Source organism: Neltuma alba, unplaced genomic scaffold (assembly GCF_004799145.2).
Source record: "Neltuma alba isolate B1F8T4 unplaced genomic scaffold, ASM479914v2 tig00003075_pilon, whole genome shotgun sequence".
NCBI lineage: Eukaryota > Viridiplantae > Streptophyta > Magnoliopsida > Fabales > Fabaceae > Neltuma > Neltuma alba.
Genome location: NW_021633131.1, coordinates 16,699 through 31,098, shown reverse-complemented (window position 1 = coordinate 31,098; position 14,400 = coordinate 16,699). Strand labels below are relative to the sequence as shown.

The window sequence follows — 14,400 nt, the reverse complement described above, 5'->3', positions numbered from 1 at the left end:
AAGATGCCACGATTCTTTTGAAGGGTGGGGATTGACAGCTCACAGAAACACATAAATATGAATCAAATATAAACTCAAGGTGAACTGATTACATCCTTGAATAACCTCTATGGTCTTCATATTGCTCCATGAACTCATCATTGAATTTTTTGAAACTATCCATAATAGCAGGCATGTCTTCCTCAGCTGGTAAAATAGTTGTCCTCAAATGGAAAGCCCTATATGCAGAAGTTTCAGGCATTAAAAGTCGAATAACAGAGGAATAATCATTTTTATTATCGCTCTAAAAGAGACGCATCAAAGAAGAAATATAAACACTTGGATAGAAAAATAATTATCAGGTCATTACCCTTCTTTCTGTCCAAATCCTGAACCAGGAACAGTGGATATGCCGGTGGCTTCTAAAAGCTTGAGACAATAAAAAACATCAGGGGCCTTTCCAGCTTGTTTAGCAGCCTCTATTGCTCTGGAAGGCAATCGTATTGAGGGAAGGAATACATAGCACCTGAAACACCAGTTGATTGATGATCAATGGATTACCCCGGACACGATTTTAGAACATACCAGAAGTGAAAGGAAATATCGCATTCCACAGAAAAGTTATATTGAAGGTGTATCACCTTCTGTAAAATTACATACAACGTTCCTGCAGCTGTTGATGAATCCATCAGTCATTAATCTCGCTCTTCTCCTCAGTGATTCGAGTACTCCTTTGCTGTATATAACAGAAGAATTGTTGATTTAGATGGATGGAATGTGAGGGAGGTTGTACACTAATCATTTTCATGTATCACCAATCAAGAAAACCACAGCTAACTAAAATGAATTTTGACACCCAGCAACTGGGTCTTATTATTATTACCTTTCCCTAACAAATTGTTCATAGGTTATATCTCCAGGTTTGGGTGGATTCACCATCAGCCCCATCTGTACAACAAGGAAGACGACAAATGAGATTATAGTTCCAACAAATGAGTTCATAAAAAAATGTCATATCAGAAAACATTCAATCCAACTTACAAATATCTGTGCTGGAACATTTGGACTGAGGGAGATTGACGCAACTTTGTAGAGATCTCATCAACTGTCTGCATAAGAAAGTGAGAGTTCAAGTAAAAAACCAACCGAGAGTATACAAGGGTAAGAAACTGAAGCATCACAGCAACTTAGTTTCGTGAAATAACATTTCACGTGGCACTGACAGATGTATTTCTGGTCAATATCACAGGCAACATTGTTAACAACGTAAAATTTGGAGAAATTAGAGTCACTGAAGTTTAAAAATAATAATAATATTCAGGCTTTCTCGATTATGTTTCCACCACTCCATGTTCCAACTCAAGTCCTCAGTAACTTCAACGGACTTGCCAAGGCATACCTCTGGAGGAATGTTAGTCATCTCAAAAAATCCACCCCTCTGTCCACATTCACCCCAATATCCTTTTGACACTGTGTGAAAGAAACAAGCTGGAGTTCCTTGCTTATTGGTGGCCCCATATCCATCAAAACCTATTTGAGGAGGGCAAAAATATAGTATTAGATGTTAAGGTCAGTGGAAAAACTGCAAATCAGTGGAACAACAAAGAATACCTTTTTAGCACTGATAAACGGTCGTCGTTCATCTTGATATATGTTCTGCTGGTAAACCTCATCTCCAAGCAATACTAGATTTTCTTGAAAACAGTAACGCAGAACCTCTCTTAAATTTGCTTCACTAAGGCATTGACCAGTAGGGTTTCCGGGATTTATGATCACCATTGCTCTTACCTGATCATATTTCAGTTTATAAGAAACTGGATAGCTTTCTTTAGATAAAGTCAAAGCATGAAGAGTTAATAAGTGATCTAGAAAATGAAATTGACAAATCAGAAGAGGATTGATTTTTGAAAGTCATATACATCACATGGGATAAAAAATTTTGGAAAATAGAAGTCCCGCATCCACAAAGTAGCCAGAAAGATTAGAGTACATAAACTCGTGGCAATCCTAATAAAGTGGCTTAAGCTATCTTGTTGATTTGGCCAAGCCACAAGCTCATACAAAATTGATATGGTATGAAAACCTATCGATCACAAGATTCAAGAAACGACATTAAGAAAGATGAAGGGTATGTATATAATAGGCTTGCAGTAGTCCTAACAAACTAGTTTAAGCTATTCCGGTGACAGACGAACCCATGCAAAGCTCCTCATATGAAACCAATGTCCACTTCATCCAAGCTTAAAGCATCTAATTCTGTAGCTTTAAATTAACAGAATGGTTTACATCATGTTAGCCAAATCAAAGACATACTGTTATTCCTCTATAACGAGCCTGAGAAACTGACTGGCGAATTTCATTAATATCAAGGCCCCAGTTTGCTGTCTCTTCAAGATAGTACGGTACCAGCGTACCACCATAGAGAGCAATTGTTGCTGAGTAGAGTGGATATTGTGGAACAGGAACAAAACCTGGAAATAAGTAAGTGTTAAAAATAATTTTGATATTGAACTTGGAAGACAGTAGACTGGGGCACCGAGAAGGAAAAGGCTAGATACCCCATCCCCTGGGCCTCGGATGATGGTTTGTAAAATCTGCATCACAGCCTTGCTGGCACCATCAGTGAGATATATGAGCTCTGGATCACTGTAAATGGAGAAAGAAATCAATTAATCTCTCACCAAACAGCTTGTAAACTAACCTTAAGAGACCCATAAAACATTTAACAACAATATATTAGAAAATAAATAATGCACAATGAATCATAAATACCTTGGATAACCATCACGTCTTTGTATGAACTCAGCCACCTCTTTCCTTATTGCTGGTATGCCTCTAGAGTCACTGTAAGCACCTACAAGATATATCATTAGTTTTGGAGTCGTTAGTGGAGAGATTCAATATCACAGACAAGCGTGACCTCCTCAATCTTTTTCCAAGAAGAAGAATATGGTAGCAGGGGAGAAAGATTTGCAGATTAAAAGAAGATACTGCTACACCTAAAGGCTTCTCAGTTCTAAGTTAGAACGCAGTTCTGCAATGGTGAAGGTTCATTGGGATGGAAGGAATTTTTGTGATACAAATGTTACTGTCTTCATTTTCATGTATAATTTTAATATGGATTTCAAGTGGATGAAAACTAATTATAAGCTTAAAACTTGCTCAACCAATATATCTGCTAACATATTTAGGGAAACATGCTCACTGGGGAAAGTTCAGTTTGATGTTTGCTTTGCTACAGGATCTTGGGCAAGAAATTTACAGAGGGAAAAAAAAAAGAGAGACCCAGCAGACAGAAATAAATGCTACATTAGAACTACATTAAGTCTATAGTTCATACCAAAAACACCAGGAACTTTAAGAGTGAATTGAGTTATTAATATTCAGTTCAATTGCAATTTCTCATTTTCTTTGAACGCAACAATCTCCAGCTTCCTACTTGGAAAACTACTATCAACAAACTAGACATTAAGCAGCTGACAACTCTCTAATTATTATTATTTTGGTGATCAGACAACTCTCTAATTAATTAATATAGAAAATACAACTTAGCATATCAAAGGCCAGCTTAAATCATTAGAATCAGGACTACAAGCTAGTCTATATAGTGACACCCACCGGAGACTTAGACGAGGATAGATTGGGAATTAAGGAGTGCTATACTTTAAAGGAGAATCAAAATATGTCAAACTTGGCCACATTATCTTCACTCTGTGATTCAGTATAAAGCATTAAATATAGTAGCAACATACCAAGACCACCCGGGGTCATTGAAAGATAATGCTTAGCTCTGGCAATTGCATCAGCAGGGAACAGAAGGTCCACATTAGGATCATCTAGGAGAAACGGAGCCTGGCACAAAGCAACAACCTGCAGCAGAAAAATTGACAAGGCTCAACATTATCAACAAATGCAATAGCTACACATTCTAACAATTAAATCACACAAAGAGGATGTTTCAATCTTGAATTTAATATGTTAAAAGACAGGGCCAAATAAAAATCTAGGTAGCAATGTAAACCTGGCGAGGAAAAGTCAGCGGTCTCTGCCCCAGAGCGTGTGGATTACCAACATTTGTGAATATAATCTGTCAGAAATTAAACAAAAATGAGTTTGTGGACTGTAGCTGGGAGCAGAAATATAGATAAACAGATAATAACATGAAAGGAAATATGTGTGTCTGGGTCAATTTTTCCCCACGTTTATGTTTCTGCATCTACATTGGTAGGGTTTGCGAACTGACAATACAGACAATTAGATTCTATTTACATGCAAGCATATAGGTAACAGAACAAATTCTCTTTACAACTCCATCTTTATGTAAATGAAAGTTGACAATATATAAAAGATGATCATATTTTATCTGAAGCAGAAAAGAATTCTGACAGGAACAACTAATTTGACTAATGTGATATTACCTCTGGTCCTTGATATAAAAGTTAGTTGACTAATTTGAGTAGATTAAGGAAGTTTGTAAAATTAGTTAGTTGTAATAAATATATGTTATCTTCCCTAGAATACCCTTGCTAATAATGTGTATTAACTAGAACTACCATTTAATGAAACATTTAACATTAGCAACTATTATAAGGGCTACTTGGAAAAAGATAGATAAATATGAAAAACAAAGTGGATCGTGGTCTTATAGAACCGGAGGTAGTACTCCCCCCCCCCCCCCAGTTGGATACATCAGGAGGGTTTGAACTCTTGACCTCTAACCTGCACCCCACCCTACTCTTACCACTTAAGCTAAACCCAGGTGACTTACAGATGTGATACTTTTAACGAGTGACAATTAGGAAACTAATTCTACCAACTAGACATTTAGGCCATCTAAGAACAATAACTGAATATCGTGAAGTCAAAAAAAATGTAAGCATGTAGCCACGTCAGAAAAGGTTGATGATTTTCATCATAAAAGCATGTCAACATGCTTAACTAAGTGGCCGGACTGCTCTGATAAAAATGAGAATCTATGAATAGTTAGCATTCAGGACCAATTTAATTCCACAACCAATGTGTGTGAGTTCTATGTAATTTCTGCTTAAGCCCTAGAAAAGATAACAAACTACCTTCTTTCCTTCCTTTTGAAGCTCAGAAGCTCGAAGGTATAATTCACCTCTAACAGCATATTGAGCCTTCTTCACATTTTCATTTATTGACTCGTAGTCTAAGGGTTTTGGAGGCATGGTGAAGAAGACAAAGAGCCAAAATTAAGAAACAAGTTAAGCCAATCACCAACCTGAATAATTCAAAGAAAAGAAGGAATGAGACCCGTATCGTATCGACTATTGACTCATGAAAAATAACCACATATTCTTTCACATGCAAAATGTCGTTAAGTGGGATCATAGGAATGCTGCGGCAATCTTATTGATCCTTCATATTTGGATACTAGAACCATGTTAATGAATTAATTAAACACTGAAAGGCAAGATATAGATACTCGCGATTAGACTCATTGATTTCCATCCGCTTTCAAAATCATGGTGTTATCAAAAATCACATATCAGGTATTCTAAGGCAAATAGCACACTCAATACGTAGAAAGAAATGCAGCAGCGACAAATTTGCCACAACAGAGAGATAACAGAGCTAAACCAAATTAATAGAGAAGCAGAAGAAGTAGAATCACAATTCACTGATTCAGAAACCTGCGGCTCCAAGTCAAACAAGAGGTAAAGAAAGAGTTCTCAACAGATGAATGTTATCGAACAGACCGAGCACACGAACACGTACTCCCGATTCGTACTTTACAAGTAACAAACACGGTTGCATACACCGATGGAAACTCGTTGTTTACAGATTGCCCATATCACAAAACGACGAAAAACTTGCCGTAGAACACTGTAACGTCATTGCTTGATTTTAAAAATCGAGAGAGGTCAATGAAAATGACGTGCATCAATAAAAATCACACCCTATCCGGACAACTGAAAAAGCCCTTCAAGCTTCTGAGGAATTGGCCTGAAAGGAAAACATCTATGAAGCAAGTATCCTTGACGTGATAACCTCCAACCTCAAATACATACCCAGATCATATAAAACGAAAAAGATTCAGTCTTTTCGCCTCGATATTGTTAACGGGGCTCTTGCATATCGAGCATATTAGAGAGCGTGTACCTGATCCTGGAAACTGTTGGTCAAGGGAATCGCGCTTCAAGTCTGAAGTGGAACGCGATAGTTTTTGGAATGTCATAACACGTGTCCTAAACATTTTTGTCTTCTGTGAAACAGATATGCATGTGGCAGCGGTAGTTGGTAAACGCAATGACCGCACTAGAACCAGTGGAAGATAGCAAGCAGATAAATCAACTCATCCAATACACTAGATAGTCATAGGGAAATCCTATGGTGACATTCTAAAAATTTCTTTGGAAAAGTTTGAAATTTTATAACTTTTAAATAACTGAAATTCACCCATCAACACCTTTCTTTTTCAACACTACCAACTCTGCTCTGCATAATGCATTTCATTTGTCAATCCTTGGAACGCGCAGACCAACATTTGCTCACGCATAGGCAAAAAATAAGGTGATGTTCTGGTGATCTAACCTCTACTTACCTGCAATGGACACACCCGATGGTTTGAGCACCATCCTTTTAAATGAAGTTTCTTATGAAGCGAAAGCAACCAGCCATAATACAAACGATCATTGATTACCGGTTGAACTACATGCTTAGTACCTTTTCATAGCTTTTATTTTTTTTAATGAAACTATTCCACCAATTTTTACAACTTTACAACCACACGAAGCTGCCCTCATAATCAGAGCCGGAATCATGGGGCTCCCGCTCCGCTTTCCCCACCGCTAATATTTTCGTAGAATTTTAGTGCAAACAGAGAAAGAAAAGCCGAAGATCTGATTTGATGGTTCCCAACTTCCCATCTTAATATGTTTATCTTCATTTGTGGTTTATTAGAGTCTGGAGTTGGGAACTTTTATCATAAGCTCCTTCCATAACTTATTGCTTTGCTTTTCTTTCAATCCCATCCAAATTAAATCCTCCTCTTGCCATCGTCTCCTTTACTACTTTTTTTCTCCTTTCACTTAGATTCTCAACTTGTAAACAATAATCCTCCGGACTTGATATCCATTTGTCATCCCATATCTTTAACATTTCTCCATTTCTATGATGCTTGACCAAACCTAGAAAGCTTTGTGATCTTTTTTTCGCCTCTAGAAAATTTGAGTCATGAAAGCAGATTCCTTTCAAGAATTCCTTATCCCAAAATTTTAGATTCCACTCTCTAACTTGAAAACATATTTTATACAGAATATTCTTCTGGAACCAGTTTCTGCTCATCATTTTTATAAGAATCTTAAACTCATCATATCTGAACCGTCTATGTCTTATTTTGATGGTTCAGATTTGATTTTCTTTTTATTTTTATTTATTCAAAATAATTATTTTAATATGTACAGAATCTAATATAGGGATTTTTTAGCTATTATTCTTTCAAAAAATAATTTTTTATTTAAAAATAATTAATTAATAATTTTAAATCTAAACCATTTAAATAAGATATAGACGGTCCAGATCTGATAAGCTTATAGTGCTGATGAAAGTAAGCACTAGTTCCTATTCTTCTTGTCTTCCTCTTCTTCTTTTATTTTTTTTTCCTAAAATGGGACAGTATTATTGAGCACCATTCTATTTCCTATGTATGCCAACTAATTTCCAACGCTCCGATTCCTTTCAAGAATTCCTTATCCCAAAATTTTAGATTCCACATTCTGACTTGAAAACATATTTGATACAGTATATTCTTCTTGTCTTCTTCTTCTTCTTTTTTTCCCCCCTCCTAAATCGGAGAGCATATTGAACATCATTCTATTTCCGATGTATGCCAACGAATTTCCAACGGTCCCTCTCATCGAATTGAGTCAAGTCGGTCAACAAGGGTCACAAATATTCATAAATCATCACAAATTATGTTATTTTCAATTAGCATGACCACGTTCTCTTAAAATTTTTCCCAAGTTATATTTTCTCTGCAGGAGAAGTACTTTTCTGATTCTTAATATAGGACCTAATTGTTAAGTTAGTTTTGGTTTTATATATGAGATCCATTTTTCATATTTATCAATTTTTTTCCAAATTACCCTTATGGATACTCCTTCAACCATAATCAAGTAGAAAAGAGAGATAGGTATTAAGAAAGATGATTATGGTATTTTAGAAAAAATGTATCACATTTTTTATAATTAACTAACTTACCTAGTATGTCACATTTCTTATAATTAACTATCTTACTTAATTTTTTTAATTTAATTAAATTAGTTAAATAGGTCTCATATTAAGAACGGAAAGAGTATCAATTTTTTTTCTGAGTGTATACCATATCATACGACAAATTTTAACATTGGAAGAATTACTATGAGATGATTCAGAATTTAATTACTAAAAAATCTTAACAAGGAGCATAAATGCTTTGTCATTTTTCACACAGTAACTTCCCTTGGAACTAACTAATTGCAATTCCTCCTTTCAATATCGCCCGTGTGAAAAATTTAGTCGTTTCTTGGATGCCAAATCGGGTAAATACATTTTCCCGTTCTCATAACAGGGAGGATGCCCGAAGTTGCAGTTTTTGCAGTATTGTTTGAAACGTGTCAATGTCTGCCAGAGTGCCACCTGACCCCAAAAGAGAGATCTCTGTGAAGAGAAGACTGAGAGCCCGTTTGGTTCAACTACACGACCATATTAAGCTGCAATGCAATGCAATGCAGTAAATGGTAATGTAATCTTTATTACCATAAACATGTTTGGTAAGTTATAAAACTTAAAAGAATGATATGTATTATTTAAAATATAAAACACTGTGAAATTATAATTTTGCCCCTCTTGTAGAAAAAAAATCTTCTCTCTTCTTTGTTCAAACATTCCCTTCTTAAATTTTCATAAATTCATCAGATCTGAAAAATCAGTGAAGCTCCTTGGCAAATGCACAACTTTCTTCTGCCCATTCGTCATCTTCTCCCTCCTTAGCCAAAACCAACTTCAACCAACTAAAATCAAAGAAACAAATAATGAACAATAGCAAGAGGGAATGCTGGAGAAGCTGTTGATGGAAAGGAAAGAACCAGCACCGTCTATGATGGTTGCTATGGTGGAAACTGAAAAGAAAGGGCTCCAAAATAAAATCAAAGTGGCTTCTGAATTAAAATACTATTGATGAAACTTGATTAAAACAAGCTGCGAGACTAAATAGAAAAAATTAGTTAAGATCTAAAAAAAATTCAATCTAATGTTGCAGTGAAAAGGAATGACGGTGAAGGAGGGCAAGTGCGAGGGAAGGTAGAAGAAGAAGAACGATTGAGATGAGTTGAGATGAGTTCACAAAGGAGTAGTTAAAGACAAACATCATTGGGCTCTATTGGCTTTGATTTGAGATTGGCTTTGCCAATATCTGATCTACAAAGGTATTGGATGAGGAAGGAGGAAGGTGGCAACGGTGTGGGTGAAGCACGGGAAGACAACGAGTAAGGGAGGTGAAAGGAAAAATGACAAGGGAAAGTAAATTGAAGGGCAAATGAGACTTTTTAAAATATGCAATAGGATGGTAACGAGTATTCACATGGGGGAGGTACGAATGGGTATTATCAAAATTTTGGTAATCTACATTACCATGGTAAATCCTATTACCACACTAAAAAGCAACCAAACATTCATATTACCAAACATTCATATTTTGGTGATGTAATCCTACTTACCATTGCATGCCTGTAATGGAATTGAACCAAACGGTCTGAGGAACAATATTGCGTTGGGATGGATCATGCACGTGTAACAAATAGCGAATACCGTAGAGCCACCTGAAGAGCCTGTGATCACCTGAAATGGCGGCCACTCCGCCGTCTCCGTCGTACTCGTTATCCTCAAATCCGAGCAGCTTCACCCACTTTTCCAAATCTCTTAAACCCATTTACTCTTTGGTCCTCCCTAAACCAGAACCAGTCAAAGCCTTCAAGAACAATCGCATCTGTAGGTGTGAGATCAGATGCTTCGAACCCCATCATAGCTGGACAATTGAGCACGTGTCGGAAATGAAGGATTCGATCCAGAGTAACTCCTCTTCTTCTTCGACGGTCTCAGTCTCTGCCGCTAATGTCGCTTCACAGAATCCCACGAGGAATTCCAAAAAGGTGTCTTTGTTTTACTGCGATGAAACGAAGACGCTGGCGCAGAAAATCGCCGCTGAGGTTGACGCCATTGAACTTCGGAACATCAGCTGGGGGTTGACTTTCTTTTTTATTTCGATTCATTTACGATACACCTACTTCTTAGTTTGTAATGAAATTTGAGTGAATTAGCTGGTCAATTTATGTCCATTAGGCCAAAAATGGCTCCAAGAGTTGTCCGTATAAGCTTCCTTGCTGGTTATAATTTTGTGCTGAATTTCGTATGTGTCAATTGGGGAACTTAAAAGAACCGTTAGGAGATATCTATAGATTCGTTTAGAAGGTTCAATGCCATTACTAATATTTCACCCGGTTGTCGCTGTCCCTAAGGAGAATTTGGGACGTACATTGGTGTGTTGAAGAGTATGGTTTACCATTGTCGATTTTAACTTATTCAGGAAAGTTATGTTTCCTTTGGTGCATTTCGGAGATTTTTAATTCACTGGAATTGTTATTGAAATGTTATTGTCTTCATTCTAGCTTGTTTACACTGTGCCTAGTGAGTTCGAGGGAGACTTTGTCACTGAAATACTCTTTATGGCTAACACATTTTAGGAAATTTCCTGATGGCTTCCCCAACATATTCATACCTAATGCCCAAGGCATTCGCGGACAGCATGTAGCTTTTCTGGCTTCATTTAGTTCACCAGCAGTAATTTTTGAACAGATCCCTGTCATATATGCATTACCGAAACTATTTGTTGCATCATTTACCCTTGTCCTTCCATTTTTCCCTACGGGCACTTCTGAGCGTATGGAGGATGAAGGAGATATTGCTACAGCGTTTACTTTGGCTAGGCTTTTATCAAACATACCGATTTCAAGAGGAGGACCCACTAGCTTAGTGACTTTCGACATTCACGCTCTGCAGGTTCATCATTCGTGTCTATTATTTGAAGAATGCTTTTTCTAAGTAATTATTGGATTGGCAATACCATACATTGTTCCTTATCTTTGTTCCTTGTTTTCTCACCAAAATCTTGACTATAGTCATTTGCTTATTTGTTGCAATACAGGAGAGGTTCTACTTTGGTGATAACATCTTACCATGCTTTGAGAGTGGCATACCGTTGCTTAAAAGAAGGCTTCAGGATCTCCCTGATTCTGATAATGTTAGACTTACACTTATATCCAGTTCTTTGTTTTCTGTGCTGTGTTTCCTGTACATGTTTAACTTTTCCCTGCATACTCTTCTATTGGAAAGTACTACTTATTACTGCCCATTGGCATCTGAAAGTAATAAAATTTCTTTCATGTTAGGCCAAGTTTGGTAGAAGAGAAAGCTGAGGGAAAGGGAATGCTGTTAAAAAACAATAGGCAATTGTTCGTGATCTTGTTATTATTGTTATTTAATAGTGCTTGTCCTTTTCTATTATTTTTCAAAATTGAGATCCCATTGTCGTTACCTTTTCTTTTCTTTTTTTTCAAGAAAGCCCCATGCTTACATTGCACACGTCAATTTGATTCTAGAATAATCATCTATGAGCTATGTGGAAAATCAAACAGGTCTTTTACAGAGATTGATTTGAATGTGGATAATTATATTTTTAGATATATCTGATTCAGTAATGTTTAATTTTAATTTATTTTTCAGATAGCAATTGCTTTTCCTGATGATGGTGCTTGGAAACGATTTCATAAGCAACTGCAGCATTTTCCAACGGTATTCTATACAATTCTTGTGATAGTGTTGCCCAAATACAGGAAAAGTGATCAATATAATATTTTGCCAGCACTTATATAGGAGCCGGTGGTGTAAACATACATAACCTGCAGTGATGCTTCCATCTATTCTGCATGCATCTTTTGGTTATACAGATAGCTCTTTAACATCCTTAACATTATACACAGATAGTCTGTGCAAAAGTTCGGGAGGGAGATCAACGGATAGTTCGCATCAAGGAGGGAGATCCTAAGGGTCGGCATGTTGTAATTGTAGATGACTTGGTTCAATCAGGTGGCACTCTGATTGAATGCCAGGTATAGACATGATATGTTTTGCCATTTTATGCGGTTTAATTTGTCTATCCAAAGATGTTTGTTCCTGCACCAGTGTAAAAAAGCACATCTACATTGAGTACTTTCCAAGGCAAGCCAGATTTGTTTTAATTGAAACAGAAATCAGATTGAGAGAATAATTCAAACTGTTCCTTTTCTACTTCGGATCTCTGAAAAGTAAAGAAACAGAAGTTGATACAGATTTTTTTTTTTTTTGTGGGTAAACTTGCTCATGAAGGCATGAAGAAATAAAATTTCCTGTTCAAACACTAATTGGTGGCATGGAAAATTCAATCACATGATCTTGAATTTTAACTTAGGTTTAGCATGAATCAATCCATGGCTGCCCTATTCCTTTGCGTAGGCCTCTTTCATATGGACCTGGAGGGTTTGATGGGCATATATGTTTTCCTATATGACGGGCGAGACCTTGTGTGGTTTGAGTTTCATTCCTCCATTGTTTTGATCATTCATTTCCAGCTCTAACTTAACCTGCTGCTGAGAAAGTCATAATGCTTGATCCGCATTTATAATCTGAAACTGTAAAGCATCTTTGGAAGAAACTGGTAACTACTTTGCCTCAACAGGAAGAATTAGGGCTTACAAAAGGGATCATTAATGTTTGCCCTGTGTGACGAGGATGGGCTGCTTCTTAACCCTGCTTACTTAAAAGTTTGTCTTCATTGCTTTCTTTCTTTCCTTTCCTTTCCTTTTTTTTTTTTTAACTTTTTTTTAAAGGATAGAAGACAAAGGAAAGCGGGGGGTTTTACTTAAAGCTTAAATTGCATAACATGAATCTAACAACTGGCAAAATTTGTCATCTTTCAGAAAGTCTTGGCAGCTCATGGAGCAAAGAAGATCAGTGCTTATGTGACTCATGGCATTTTCCCAAATAAATCATGGGCACGCTTTCAACATGATAATGGAGGTAGTGCTTGCTTTACTCACCTCAATTATTAGCCCTTTAAGCCTTGTTCATTGCCTCTTCTTTTCTTGCTTAGGAGGAAAATAATACATTTCAAATTTCAAATTTCAAAATATTTGTGAATTTAATACTAATTTATCAACTTGTGCTGACTTTCAGCTAATTCTTAGTACCTTCTGTCGAGCTTGTCCTTTGACTGTGTTATGTTGACAGTTTCCACGTTTTCTGTCATGGCTGTTGAATGTGATGTTAGTTATTTAAATGACATCCAGACTACACTTTCCTTCCACGTTCTTGTTTGAATTCTTATTTTTTATTTGATACAGGACATCCTGAGACGGCATTCGCGTACTTCTGGATCACAGATTCATGCCCCTTGACCGTGAAGGATGTCATGAATAAGCCACCCTTTGAGATTCTCAGCCTTGCAGGCTCTATAGCAGCCAGTCTTCAAATATGATAGCATTCAGGCACAAATGAAATGGACAAGAGAGTAGACCTCCCTTTGGTAGTGACGGTTTAAGTTGAGCCATTTAGTGTGCGGCTTTTAGTTAAAGATATTTGCAAGGGAATAAAATACTGCCAAGAACTCCTGCTTAGAGCAATGTGATCAAAATAACTTGTTTCTGAGCCATAATTTGACTCCAAAATTAAATAACTTGTTGTGAATGTTTAGTATTATAAATAAAATGTACCTTTTTTTTCGAGTTAATAGTTCTGTCCCAAGCCTGTTCCTCTCTTTTTCATGGAAAAATCTATGTTGCTTTGAGAAAGGAAGGAACGTGGGATCTAATTAAGATTTGATTTATTTTAAGACAGAACAGTATTGCCTAGTCATTAAGATGTTCCACAAGACTATCTCCTAGAAAGTTGTAAAAATACTACACACACCCACAAAGAGGCAAGAACATTCTTATGGCCGCATTTTTTTTTTTTGAGTATTTGCTTAGTCATGCACGCATGGTTGAGGTTTTGAAAAAAAAAAAAAAATCTTACCCTTCATTATCAAATGCTTGTTGACAGTTATGCAACTAGTGAGCAGCCGGCTGCAGTCATTATCACTGCAAGTCTAGGCCTCAGCCGGCATGAAAATGTCGTTATATAATGTCAAAACCAGTTCTCATTTCATAGTATATCTTTTTCTTTTTAACGGAAAGACTTTTCATTTCACGCTCTCTCATATGGTTGGTTTGGACTTTGGGTTTCACCCACGGATGGTTTAGCTTTTGATAAGCTCCTTCATGCTTTATTTTAACCTTTGATGCCTCACACATTAAAACTTGTCTCCTTCTGATATAGTGGAGCCATGTT

General features: G+C 36.7%; 1 protein-coding gene and 1 pseudogene across 1 annotated transcript; one reads left to right on the top strand and one right to left on the bottom strand.

Annotated features, from left to right (window-relative positions):
- Nucleotides 1–17: 17 nt before the first annotated feature.
- On the bottom strand, nt 18–6,095 carry LOC114740194 (glutamate--glyoxylate aminotransferase 2-like; annotated as a pseudogene).
- Nucleotides 6,096–9,695: 3,600 nt separating this feature from the next.
- Nucleotides 9,696–13,801, top strand: LOC114740192 (ribose-phosphate pyrophosphokinase 4-like). The gene is made up of 7 exons (XM_028928315.1): nt 9,696–10,222; nt 10,722–11,037; nt 11,183–11,278; nt 11,761–11,829; nt 12,018–12,146; nt 12,993–13,092; nt 13,416–13,801. The coding sequence occupies exons 1-7, from the start codon at nt 9,825–9,827 to the stop codon at nt 13,547–13,549; spliced, it is 1,242 nt and encodes a 413-aa protein (XP_028784148.1). The 5' UTR covers nt 9,696–9,824; the 3' UTR covers nt 13,550–13,801.
- Nucleotides 13,802–14,400: the final 599 nt, after the last annotated feature.

What these genes read in the sequence shown, in the direction of transcription:
- LOC114740192 (XM_028928315.1), top strand. Translation starts at nt 9,825, where the DNA reads ATGGCGGCCACTCCGCCGTCTCCGTCGTACTCGTTATCCTCAAATCCG. An exon ending in CTTCGGAACATCAGCTGGGG is followed by an intron (nt 10,223 to 10,721) that starts GTTGACTTTCTT and finishes AACACATTTTAG; the next exon opens with GAAATTTCCTGATGGCTTCC. An exon ending in TCGACATTCACGCTCTGCAG is followed by an intron (nt 11,038 to 11,182) that starts GTTCATCATTCG and finishes GTTGCAATACAG; the next exon opens with GAGAGGTTCTACTTTGGTGA.